Source organism: Kryptolebias marmoratus, linkage group LG22, assembly GCF_001649575.2.
Source record: "Kryptolebias marmoratus isolate JLee-2015 linkage group LG22, ASM164957v2, whole genome shotgun sequence".
Classification (NCBI taxonomy): Eukaryota; Metazoa; Chordata; class Actinopteri; order Cyprinodontiformes; family Rivulidae; genus Kryptolebias; species Kryptolebias marmoratus.
This window is the reverse complement of record NC_051451.1, coordinates 2,442,312-2,455,809: the sequence shown is the minus strand read 5'-3', so window position 1 is coordinate 2,455,809 and position 13,498 is coordinate 2,442,312. Positions and strand designations below refer to the sequence as shown.

Genomic DNA, 13,498 nt, shown 5'->3' with positions numbered 1-13,498 from the left:
GGTGCACGGATTGCAGGGGTGTGACGGTGCACGGATTGCAGGGGTGTGACGGTGCACGGATTGCAGGGGTGTGACGGTGCACGGATTGCAGGGGTGTGATGGTGCACCGGTTGCAGGGGTGTGATGGTGCACGGATTGCAGGGGTGTGATGGTGCACCGGTTGCAGGGGTGTGACGGTTCACGGGTTGTACTGTGATGCTTCAGTACAGATGTTTGGGACGCTCCCAGAGATGGTGCTGGTTTTATTTAACTGCTAACAGCTATGACAGAAAAGAAGCCGAGAATAATAACACTACACCAAATAAACTATGGTTGGTTTAGAAAAACATGCAGAAGCAAAGTGTGTGTGTGTGTGTGTGTGTGTGTGTGTGACTAGATATTAAGTGCCCACCTGGAATGGGAACAAGGTGTTGTTTGCTTTAATAAGTTTTATGCTGTTAAGAAAATGCAGTTGTTGATTTATTTAAGATAAGTAAAGCTATGATATTATGATGCTTGCCTTATAAAGAGCTTTATGTTGTTATTGTTCTTTCGGCCGCTCCCTTCTTCAGGGGTTGCCACAGCGAGCAAACTCGCACAAATCATTTGGCAATTGTTTTAACGCTGGATGCCCCTCCTGCCGCAACGTGGGCTCAAACCTGCGGCCTCAGGCTTACACGACCACCGAGCTACCGCAGCCCCTTATAAAGAGCTCTTTATAATGGTGTAAATGTTCAAGTAGCATCAAGCCTTACATTTTCTTGCCTCTGCTTCTGGAGGAGTTTTCTGTAAAAAAGGACCTACTGGCTTTTGTTTCTTTTTCTTGTATCAGATTGTCCCTCCTACACCAGTGTATGTACCGAACAGACTGAGCTCACCTGTGATCATAATTTATACTTTATTAGAATAATAATAATCCCTTCAAAATAAACTAATATAGCAGAAACAATATTTGATTTGACTTTTGGGACGAGGGGGGGCTGGGTCTTCCAATTGGTCCAGTTTAACTAGACTTCAAATACTTGATGATTTATTTTACCTCTCAAACAGAAATATACTGATGAATAAAGTCTTTTAATCAAGACTTGATGTGGTGACTGAAGCTAAAAACACCATGCCTGTCCAGCAGTTTTAAAGTTCTTTTTGTTTATTATTTTAGAAGGAAAAAAAAAAGAGTCTGCAACGACAATTTTTTTTCTTCCAGACTATTTTTTCCTCGTACTTCTCCTAGAAAATATAAAGAACAAATTCCAGACTTTTCCATAATATAGAGATTGCAGAGGAACCCTGTAATTAGTACCTGGTGCTACATCACTGTTTTTGTTAAAAACATTCCTTTACACAAACATCAACAATTATCAAACAAATACTCAACTATTTAGTTTTAATGAAACTGATTATCTGCATGTTAAGCTTTTTTTTTGAGGGGGAAAAAACTTCATTTGATTAAAAAAATAATTGGCAAAGTAAATAACAGAAGTCAAACTGTTTTCCTGCTGTTACAGAAATCAATCTATTCCAAAACATTTTAAACATGCGTGCAGGTCAGCTGTGAGCACAGGTGTGGCAGGTGTGGCAGGTGTGGCAGGTGTGACAGGTGTGACAGGTGTGGCAGGTGTGGCAGAAGTGACAGGTGTGACAGGTGTGGCAGGTGTGGCAGGTGTGACAGGTGTGACAGGTGTGACAGGTGTGGCAGGTGTGACAGGTGTACTCAGACCTGACCATAAATCTGATTTGGTAAAACCTATGTTTGGCTTTAAACGTTGACTAAATTACAAAACAAGACCAACTACCTGCCATCTCAGTAAGAAAACCACACGCAGAGCTCCACAAACTGTCGGTGGTTGTTTAATTGAACTAATTAAACGACAGGAGGTAAATAAAATATAAACTCAGATTCATTCGCTGGAAGACAAATGAGCTGGAAAAATAAACAAACCACACAACAGAAACACACTAAAGACCCGACGAGCACTTACGTTATTGTTGCGTGTCTCCACAGCGGGAAACTTCCTAACAATAAATTTAACGGCAGACTCCAGGTTTTTGTCAACAAGATAGGAGGGCTTAGCCTTGGGGTCGCCACATGCCTGGAAAAGAGGAGAAGAGGCGGTGAGGAGAGACAGAAGACAATAAACACAATAAAACTGCTTTCATTTTCAGTCTGCCATGTTGGACACATGGAGCGTCTACAGTGAAGCCTGGTTTATCCCAGGTGAGAGGGGCTGGGTGAATGACGTTTTCAGACCAGATGCATGTTGAAAACAAACAGAGGAGATGGATGCAGTCTGAGCTGTCATTTAGATGCACATGCCAACATGGAGGTTTATGGGTGGGTTTGGAGTTTGCTGGTTAAAATTCAATAAGTCTTAATATGTGGATAAACCAGGTTTAGCTGTAAAACACTGAGCAACACCCTGAAGTGAACAGTGGTTCTCAGCATCTGAGCTGTAGAGAGGCAGCACAAAGTTGAGTTTAAATTATTTTGATAAATGATGGTTTATTACCGTGGTTCCAGTCTCTGACAAACTTTTTACAAGAATAGAAACAGTACTTTTACTTCTAATATCTAAACTACAGATTCCAAGGAAAATCTCAAAATAAATTGCTCCTGGGTGAAGGAGTATATAAATAAATAAATTTTAATTAAAAAAGAAAAAAATATACATTTCAACAAAAAATTTTGTTGCTGCTGCTAAGTTCTCAAGTTTGACATCACTGATTTTTTACAGCATAAAAAAATTGTATTGTGTGTTGTTTTGTTCTTTTGGTTAAACAAAACTTATTTAAAAAAAAAAAAAAACCTAATGAAAATGGACTTGATAATAAGGACGGTACCCTGAACTTAATATTTTGTTGCTCAACATTTAGAGTCAATCACTGCAGTAAAGTGATTTCTGTCCCTCTCTCTGAGACTTGACCTGTCCACAGGTATGTTGGTCCACCTGTCCTAAGCAAACTCCTCCATCTGTCTCAGGTTTGAAGGCTTCCTTCTCCAGATGTTTCAGCTCCTTCCACAGATGTTCTACAGGATTTAGATCAGAGCTCAGAGGCCACTTCAGAACAATCCAATGATTTGTTCTGTGTCTCATTTTTGGATCTTTTTGGACTTGTTTTCAAAAAGCTCCAGTTTTGTCTCATCTGTCCAGAGGACATCCTCTCAGAAGCTTCGTGGATTGCCAATATGCATTTTAACAGATTCCAGTCTGGGTTTTTATGGTTTGGTGTCCTCCATTAAGTCCACTTAGGTTCAAACAGTGACTGATGGTGTGATCTGACACTGATGACCCTTGACCTTGGAGACACCTCTAATCACTTATTATCCGTCTCTTCAATTTGTCATCAGCTGTCCTCTTGTGTCCATGTCCAGAGATGTTGTCTCCAGTCCTGTGGACCTTAACCTTCTGAATAATCTGAGCAGCTGTAGTCACAGGAGCAACACGCTGCTTGGAGATGGTCTTATAGTCTTTACCTTTAACCTGCTGCTCAATCAGTTTCTTTCTAAGCTCCTGAGACAACTCTGTCCTCAGCTTTCTGTGCTCCATGGTCAGTGTTACACACCATGATACCAAACAGCCCTGTGACTACCTGTCACCCTTTAAACAGACAGACTGCAGACAGCTGTGATGCTGATTACAGTTTAACATGTCCCTGTGGACATTTGTAGAGGTCAGTTTCATTAGTTTGTTTAATTCTGTTAAACCAAAATTCAAAAGAAATCAGTTGATTATTTGTAATTTCTTTCTCATTACTTTTGACAGCATCAAATTGTTTCAGTAACTTTTGTTTTTTTTACAAACAAAAAAAGGACCAACAATTTTGTCTGCATCTGTGAATTTGTCTGACTTACACTTTCAAACAAAATCCAAAGCTGCATCAGTGTTTTAACAAGCTGGCTTATAAAAGTTTTCAAAGCCCAAAGGGATCTAAAGAATTAAGAGTACTTCAAGCTAGCTGACAGTAAAAAGATGGCTCACTCTGGGAGGATTACTCAGCTTCCAGCAGCACAACAACAAGCGTGATACAGACAGACGGGCTGGGAGGAGCAAAGGTTTTTACACTAGAACCCGGGCTCAGATTTGATTGATGCTGCGTCAGACCGGTGTTGTGCAGAGTTTGGTTTTTCCTTTAAGATCTGATTTCTACCAGCTGTGATTAGTTTTCTTCTGTTGTTTTAAGCAATGTTATTTTAAGAAAATGCAAAAAAAAGAAGATGCGTCTCTGTGTGTGGTCCATTTTTGTCTGATGCAGCAGGGAAACACCCTGTTGGTTGGACATCTTCTATACTTGAGAGGTGGGGAAACAAACCGGTGTGTATTAATGTGCTGCTTCATTGGATTCATTTGACTTCTGGCTGTTTCAAACCTATTCAGTTGTGTAAATAATGTTAACAGCTAAATGAATAAAATTTAAATCACACGAGCTTATAAACACAATCTATATACCGGTATGTAAATTAAAAAACATTCAAGTCCACATTATTCCAGGTTAAACAGCTGTGTATTTGTGTGTTTCCTTTCTGAAAGGCCCAGCTTTGTGATTTCCCCCCACAGTCTGCTGCTGATCATACTACAACATGCTGAATGGTAAATACAGACATAAGAGTTTCATTTGATCTATTTGTCATGCTAGAGTTAGCATTTTAACTATTTTATATAACTTATTACTTAATAACTTATTTTATTTATTCTGTGGTAAACTGTAAGAGCCAAAGTTGAGTGGTAAAAATAAAATTAACTAAAATAAATTGTTCATTTTAAGTGGTGAAAACGTAGCCATTTAGATTAATCGATCAATAAAACATAAACTGATAGATTTATCAACACTAAAAACAGTTCTGGTAGCCTTAAAAACATAAATATACTATAAATAAATACAAACGTAGGAACCTGCAGCTTCTGCTGCCATTGTACCTGTGCACACCTGACCTGAAGCAGCTGCACAGGAAGGACCTGAACAAAGCAGGCAGCAGACACGGAGTTTTACTCAGGAGCTCTCAGTGTGTGAACAACAAGGTGCAGCTGGAGGAAAGGTGTTATCTTTGAAGCATTGATAAAATCATCCAAACAGAATCAGACTTATCTGAGATAAATCCAGAGCTGAAAACATGGAGATTTATTTTCTTCCACAGATCCATCAGTTTAACGTACAACTTACTGCACTATTTGAACAACTGAACAAGTTTAATAATCATCAGAGGAGAAAAAGAATGGGTCTCAGGTCCAACACAAATGACTTCTGTGTGGTTGGTGCGTCGACATGACAGGCTGAGCAGCGGACAGGTAGAGAGGGGGCTGTCTCCACGTGAGAAGCCATAAATGCCCAAAGGAAGTAAAGACAAGGGAAGGAGGAAGAACTAAAGTAATAAAGTAAAATAGCTTGAGTAGTAGAACAAGTATTTCCTGTAAACTTCACCTGCAGAGCAGCAGCATCCTAATGATGTCACAACATCTGCAGGGCAGCATTTTAATGTTTACTCTGCAGGTGTCAGAGTCTGTCTGAAGCAACAACACATGCATTATGGGTAGTGGAGTACAGAAGTCCATGCATGTGCAAAAAACTGAGTAACTATATAAAGTTTTTCTTGTTCTGTCTGCCAACACTGAATACTTCTACAAGAGGCCGAGGCCGATGACTATTCTGAAGATTCAGTTCCAACTGGATTAAATATAGGTTTTTATTTAGGCCTTATTAAAAAGTGGAGTTTAAAAAAATAATGAATTCAAATCATAAAGTCATATTTCTATGCAAATAAACAACAACAAAAGAAAAACTGCTAATAGCTCAACAGCACCACATCTGGGATTTTAGTTCACAGGGTGCCGAATTCTTTCAAAATAAAAGCATGACACATGCATATTCACGCAGGTTCAGAGTTGTGCTAAAACCTTCTTTAACAAATATAAAACTTAGCATCAGATTCTACAGATCCACATAACCAATCACGTGAATGTTAGTTCAGATTGAATTTACAAAACAAAACTAATCTGTACTTTTCTGCATTTATGGAGCCTTTCCAGGTGTATAAGCTGCCCGTGCCAGAGGTACTAATGCACCCCCATACCATCAGAGAGGCAGAACTGTGCATTGATAACAGGTTGGATGGGGGAGGATGTGAACTCTTTCAAATTTTGATTCATCTGAACACAGAACAGTTTTCTACTTTGCATTCTGAATAAGCTCTGGACTGGAAAACATCACCTTATTTCTATCTAAAAATGGTATGTATTTTATATTAAACATTTGATATGTTTACTCTGTTCTATTGTGAATAAGATGTTGGTTTATAAGACTTACAAATCATTGCATTCTGTTTTATTTAGATTTTAAAGAGCATCCCAACTTTTTTTGGAAATGGGGATATGAAAAAATCCTGATTAGAAACAAGAAAAAAACCCAAACCCACCCACCAAGTAAGCATTACATCATACAAGCTACAAAGCTACACCCAGCTTAGTTCATCTCTTAGCCAAAGCTAATTAATTTAAACTGAGTCAGCAAATCTTCCAACTGCGGCTCTGAAACACACAACTACAGGACCTAAGGTAGCACAAATTACTGGGACACTCTGAGGGGATTTCTCACACACACACACACACACACGCACCATCCAAAAATTCCATGTTTTGATATAATTGATGCAAGAAACATTTGTGCCAAAACTGAAAAGGCCCTCCCTTCCCCTCATGTGAACAATCATGGCTGACAACAACACTGAGCCTTTTAATCATTACTGATTTGCCAATACCCACATTACTACTCTGTATTAAAAGGCACCAGCAGCTTCGGCTAATACAAACATTTAACGTTAATCTAAATGTTTGAAGGAAAATGTTGCCTGTCTTATGCATTTCAATGTAGACAGACAGCGATAATTTGCCAAGTTATCAATTTTATCTCCAAATAATTTGACATTTATGGTTGCTGGGTTTGTTTTGATGTTCTGTTTCTTCTCAGACTCAGGTTTTTTAGAACATGTGTAGACAAAAAATGTTTTACAAAAATGTTTTGTTTTGCTACATGTATGCAACACTTTTAAGTTAATTGTGCTTCTATCTAAAAGACTACTATTACCTACTACTTGCACTAATGAAAAATAGTATTAAGTGTTGACACTATTCCTTAGTATCAGTATTTTAAATTGTTGTGTTGTCCCAAACCTAACACACACACAGACAGACACAAAACTCACCACAACAGCAACATGGTTTCAGTTTGTATAAATGAGTCTCAACTTGTTTCCATTTGGCCAAATCTCTCTCAGCTGATCAGATTCTAACAAGTTCTTAAAATATCAATGCTTATTTCCAAAATAATTGTGCTTTTAATTTAATTAAACTATTAATTAATTAAATATTTGTCTGTGTGAGTGAGAATCAAAGAATCAAGATGTGACAGAAATCCACAACAATGTCAACACTGCAGCTTCACCTTACACAACAGACTAATCTCTACTTTAGCCACTTAATCACAGTTCTCCTCTTACTCATGCCAAACAACTGAAAACATACTGCAACATTACTACTCATCGCTGCTTAAACACTTTGGTCTAGTCCAGAGGTAGGCAACCCTGATCCTCGAGGGCCACCATCCTGCATGTGTTACTTGTTTCTCTGCTCCAACACACCTGATTCAGAGGTTAAATCACCTCTTCATGTCCTACAGAAGCCTGTTAATCACCCATTGATTCAGATCAGGTGTGTTGGAGCAGAGGAACAAGGAAAACATGCAGGATGGAGGCCCTCGAGGACCAGGACTGTCTAGTCCAAACTCAAAACTTCAGCTGACTTTTTTGTTTCCAGTGTCTTCGACAGTTCGACACTAAAGAACCGAGTACGAGCGAGCCAAACAGTCTGCGTTAAAACAGCTAATCCTACTATCTTCCATCAGACCCCTGCAGCCACACAGCAGCAGACGACCCTGTGTTGAGACTCTTTGACACCGATGTCATTTCACTCAATTTTCTTTATTTCTTCTTTTATTTCCACCCACTGACTGCTTGGGTTTTGTGGTTTCTTGAGCCATTGTATGTTTGGAAAATGTTGCAGTATTGGAAAAAAATGTAACTGATGTTTTAACGTTTTACTCTGAACACAAACTTGAGCTCTTAGGGAGAAATTAGAATCTGGCAACACCTGAATCGTCTTGTTTAAGTTTTTCAAAAACTGCAATCGTCCAGTAAAGCTGCCACCAATTCATCCTTAGTTCAAGAAGCAATACTAACATTTGATTCTATTAAAAAAATTATTTCCCACAACAGGTTTTTGAAAATCACAGTATCTACAAACACCACATATTGTATAAAACTGGCCTCAGGTTTGTGATAGAAGCCACACTATAAACAAGTTGTGTGAATGTTTCTACTCATGGGGGGAAGTAAACTGCTGCTTGTTGCTGCCACTTCCAAATTTTCTTTCAAAGATAATGGCTGTGGGTGTCAGAAAACATACAGGGCTACAGCCCTGAATGTCCACACCAATAACGAAAACAGCTTTATACAAAGTGTACTCCAGAAAATTAAATCAAACTGACAAGGTGGACAACAAAGTAATGGAATACTGTTTTGCAAGCCATAAACACACAAATATAAGTAGCATGATGTGGCCCACAGCTCACTGGTCACTTGGTCGCAAACACTCAAAGTTCAGTGAGACTGCAGCAGAAAACTGACCCATTTTCTCTCAGTTCTGAGTTTACAACAGACAGTCAGATACTACCCTATGTTGCACCCTTTGGAGTTCTCATCTTCTGCTGAAGACATTAACACAGCCACTCTCAGACTCTACAATAAGACCGAAAACAAAGTGGTGCAAACACTAAAGAAAGCAGGTCAAACAGTTCTAACGTGTGATGCATGGACATCCACTGCTGTCACTGAACTCTGCATGGTGACTCCCTTCATGTTTGCTTATTTCCCAAAGTCTTGTTAGAATGAAAACCTTTCAATACTGCAGTGTAGAGATAAATATACATATATATATATACACACATATATTTATATATGTATTTTAGGTCAGAGATTCTCTGCTTGGGATTTTGTTTAAAGTGTGATGTATCCATAATCATTCTGTAATCTCATCATAGCTCTCTGAGTTGTAATCAAACCAAATCCTGAGGTGCCTAAAGACCCCCTGCACCTCCTTATGTTCAGCAGCATTTTTAATAGCATACATAAAATGCAATAATGGGCTAAAACATGCAAAACTTAAATATCATTTTTGTAAAAGTTTCTATCATAAGTTTTAACAAGTCACTCAAATGATTTTAGTAGGTATGACACCATCAAATATTTAGTTGAATATCAGTCATTGTTTTACTTTTAATCCAACTGTTTTTCATAACAGATTAATATCAATGAATCACTGTTGTCCATTAGTGCTGGTGGAGGCTGGTTGACCGGGTTGGGACTGATGGAGGGATGGATGGATGGAAGGAGGGTCGGAGTGAATGAAGGGATGAGGGGCATGAGAGTCGGCAGAAAACTGTGGTGGTCAGGAAGGAACAGGAAGGGGCTGTTGCCTGGATACCAGAACAGACCTGGGTCTGGCCCCCACCATTGCTTCTACACTCCAGGTAGCAATTCATGGCTGAGCTTCTCGAAGGGCCCCACTCTGCCTGACATACGTAGGAGCGGGCCGGGGAAACATACATCTGAAAACTAATTACGCCTGCTAATTACTGGATGCTGCAAACCGCTTCCTCCCTGAGGTGAATTCATTTATGTCTGTCATTTCTCACAGCGTGAGCCTTCTCATTTTCACAAGAAGAGATTAACTGCTGAGAAAAGAACAGGAAAAAAAAGCTCTACAGAACGGACGGTCTCATGAGATTAGAAACAGACCCACTTGAGAACCACGACAAGCTGCTAAGAGCTGGCTAACTGCCTGTTGGAGAAAATATTCATCTTTCAGTACTTTTTTAGGCTTGACAGGATTATTGAAACTGTTCTCAAGTGAAATCCCTTTAAATGAATTCACAAAAACCATTCAACAGCTCAGAAGTATTAAGTATCTCCTTAACTTTGTTTATTATTGGTCTGGTGCAACTAATTCAGGAATTGGAGTTAATTTAGACTCAAAGACATTATTGACCATGTGTGCCTGCAGAAAAAGACTTGTGTTTGCAACTGAAGAGCTCAGACTGAAGATGTCCTTTTGATATTAACAGAGATAAACCCATCTCCAGGAGAATAAATCATAGACGTGGTGGGAAAAGTTTATGAATTAGCTTAGTTTTACTTCAACTCAACGTTTTGCTGATGGCCTCTAATTTTAGATTTCCACATACCAAAGCTGATTTCAACTATTTGGAAGTGGCAATAAATTTGTCAGAAACAGATACCACAGAAGAAAGGCATCTAGAAATGGAAAAGAAAGCAATATTTTGCTCATAAAATTCCCTGTGCTTAATTTTGCAGATTGTCATCATGCACATAAAACAATGTTTATCTGTGCTTTGGTGCTGAAGCATTTTCTTAAATGTAAAGACAATGGACTATGAGGTGCAGTGTACTAATAACATGCAGGTTTATATTCATTTACAACCAGCTAGAACCTAAAAATGTCTTGAGTCTCAAATAATAGTTTACTAAAAGAATTATCTGACTGCGCTATAGCTGCTGAAGACTAGTTGGAATCTCAAAATTGCCAGAAATAATGTATGTTAGCTAATGTTCACTTGGATTTGCACTGAACACTGAATTTGTACATCTGCTGGCATATTTTAGGCCAGAATACAGCGGGAGTTTGCACACAGAAGAAATACAGCTCTAGCACTCTGGAAGTATGGAAACTAAACTGAGAAGGGTTCAAGGTGGGTGTCCTGGCTGTCCTTTTCTCCTGGTTTTTGGATTTCATTTTCAGTGTTTTGGATAAACACCAAATTACCCAGCTGCCTCTGTGTTTTTTCCACAAACCTGATAATCTCAGATAATTGAGATGCATCAATATTTGATAAATGGTTGCATTACAGTGCTCTGAATCAGAATCAAATTGAATCATGAGGTGCCTAAAGAGTCCCACCTTTAATAAATTTAGGTTTTATCAATTACTTTATACCTACAAACAAGGTTACGACACATTTTTCATTTAAAAATACAGACTCAAATTTCCAGAATTCTAAAACTTAGTTTTTACTGTCTAAACAAATTACAGACTTTCTAATTTTCTCTCAGTTTATGGTCTAAACAAAAAAAGAAAAAGTGAAAATGTAACTACAATATAATTGTTAGATATTACTGTAAAATACAAAATACTAGCACGACAAAAATGTTTTTCTTTCCTGAATTTTGAAGCATAAAGAATCTGTGCAGTGGGTCGGCCAAACTGACGGTGAATGGAGCCCAGGCCAAATTCTCAGCATTACAGAGTCAAACATGAAGAGGAGGAGTGGGGCACAAAGGAGGGGACCAGCAGATCAGTACAGGTAGGCAGGAGGAGGTGGGGAGGAGGAGGAGGAGGAGGAGGAGGAGGGTGAAAGAGGAAGGGGATTTATCAGTGGAAGGTGAGAAATTTTGCAAACCTTCCAAACTTGTCCTTGCTTCATAGGAGAGGGGGGGAAGCATTGGAACGGAGAGAAGAAGAGAGTAAATCAAAACAAAGAGCCCACCCAGACACATAGCTTGATCACTGGTTCACACACACACACACACACACACACACAGAAACACAAACAGAAAAGTATTGAAACAACGACTCTCATTCAGATCCTTTCTAAATATCTACGTTTAATTAGTGATTCTTTTTAATAAAACACAACACACACAGAAAAACAAAACATGCTGCGCCAACATTTGATCACATTAACACTTGTATCAACGCTCGCTGATTTAAAGTAACACAAAGTGCAGAAACCCCACACACACACACAGACAGTGAAAATATCACATCTATTTTTAGGGTGTGGAAATCCTGAAATAATTGGACTGACACTGGGTTAGTCAGCAGCTCGTCTGTCTCACACAGAACTTTAGGAAGTCGGGCTCCCAATCTGCAACACCTCTGCATCACGCCTGTTGCTTAGTAACTGATGGTGCACGGTCCCCCGACTGTTAAAGCAAATGACACGTAGGATGTGATTTATCATGTCACTGCTGCATGGATATGCAGCAACATGATTATTGTACCCTGTTCTAGGTGACAAAAAAATGTTCCAGTCATGTTTGATATTAGGGATGCTTGTTTTTAGAGTACAAGTACCAATACGAGTTGTAATCAGTAATGTGCAGTGCAGTGTTTTTACACCATCAACTATAACATACTCTTCAGACAAACTTAGAATTTTTTATTTTTCAGCGCAAACAATCATTTGGTTTGCATCTTATCTTGAAATTGGAGAACAAATACTTATGGTAAACATTCAATGTCACAACGATCTGGAACGGGCTCAGTTTTAGGAATCTTCCAACCTGCAGAACAGCAGCTGATTACCATATGTATACTGACGATCTGATCATTTTTTTTGCTCAGCTCAAACCCCACATGTAGATGCACAGATATTAACAAATTAAATGTTATCACAATGGTGAAAACAATTATTTAACACTGACTATTAAAATATTGTGTCAATGTGTTTCTCCATGAAAAAGACAGCCACAGATACAATTAGAGTTAAAATAGTCCGGGGGGGGGGGATCTGCAACTAAAACACTGATAAAACAAATACACAAAAATAAAAACAAATGAACCACCAAAAAAAAAAAAAGACATTAAAGACAATTGATTTCGGCTGATAGGACATGGCGTCTGCCATCTGTCCTGTTGGGTCTGGAGCCAGGCGGCACAGTCAGCTGTTCAAGCTCTTACATCTTAACAGAAACAAACTTTGAAAATAATGGATTGAACACCAATGAAATGGCACCACTGTCTAACGTTGAAAAAGGCATCTGGATGATTTTATTAAATTTTCTATTATTAAACTAATTTTTAAATGTGTGCATACTCTAGTTCTGGCTGTATTCTGTTCAAATGTTACAAAAACAAATACTGTATCTTTCGGACTATAAGGCACACTTAAAAGCCTTCAGTTTTCTGAAAAAACAACAGAGCTCCTTATAATCCGGAGCTCCTTATATATGTAAGAAGTCTTAATGTTTTAGTACGACTTTGGTAAACTAGCCGCAGCGCCTGCAGCATTAAGGCTCAGGTATAGTCACGCAGGGCTCCGTGCACGGCTCCGTGCATGCTGATACAGGAGAACCAGCTCTGCTAGAGCACAGAAATCATCCATTTTGAATGGAGCGCAGCACGTGCAAAGTTACAAAAATTCGGGAAGGGGCTTTTTTGTTTTGCTTAATGCGCCTTATAGTTTGGTGCACTTTATATTAGGGCTGCAACTAACGATAATTTCAATAATCGATTAATCGGGCGATTATTTTCTCGATTAATCGGTCGTCTTGGAATTCATTCATTCATTCAGTTATTCATTTTGGCCCACATAAAAAAAGTTATCTGTATGTAAAGGAGTAGGTTGATGTAAAACTTTTACTACTTTCCTATTTTTAAATAAATCAATATAAATT

At 38.7% G+C, this 13,498-nt stretch overlaps 1 protein-coding gene across 8 annotated transcripts in view; it reads right to left on the bottom strand.

Annotated features, from left to right (window-relative positions):
• The window catches only part of nckap1 (NCK-associated protein 1), a 64,387-nt gene that overhangs the window by 34,046 nt on the left and 16,843 nt on the right, over positions 1 to 13,498 (bottom strand). For 4 of the 8 annotated variants that reach the window (XM_037973417.1, XM_017435616.3, XM_037973418.1 and 1 more), the window contains exons 2-3: positions 11,500 to 11,517; positions 1,959 to 2,069 (exon numbers count right to left, since the gene is read on the bottom strand). In XM_037973417.1, coding sequence (XP_037829345.1) covers positions 1,959 to 2,069; positions 11,500 to 11,517 — 129 coding nt within the window. The remainder of the gene's footprint in view (positions 1 to 1,958; positions 2,070 to 11,499; positions 11,518 to 13,498) is intronic. The other 4 variants (XM_037973419.1, XM_017435618.3, XM_037973420.1 and 1 more) reach the window with 1 other exon arrangement.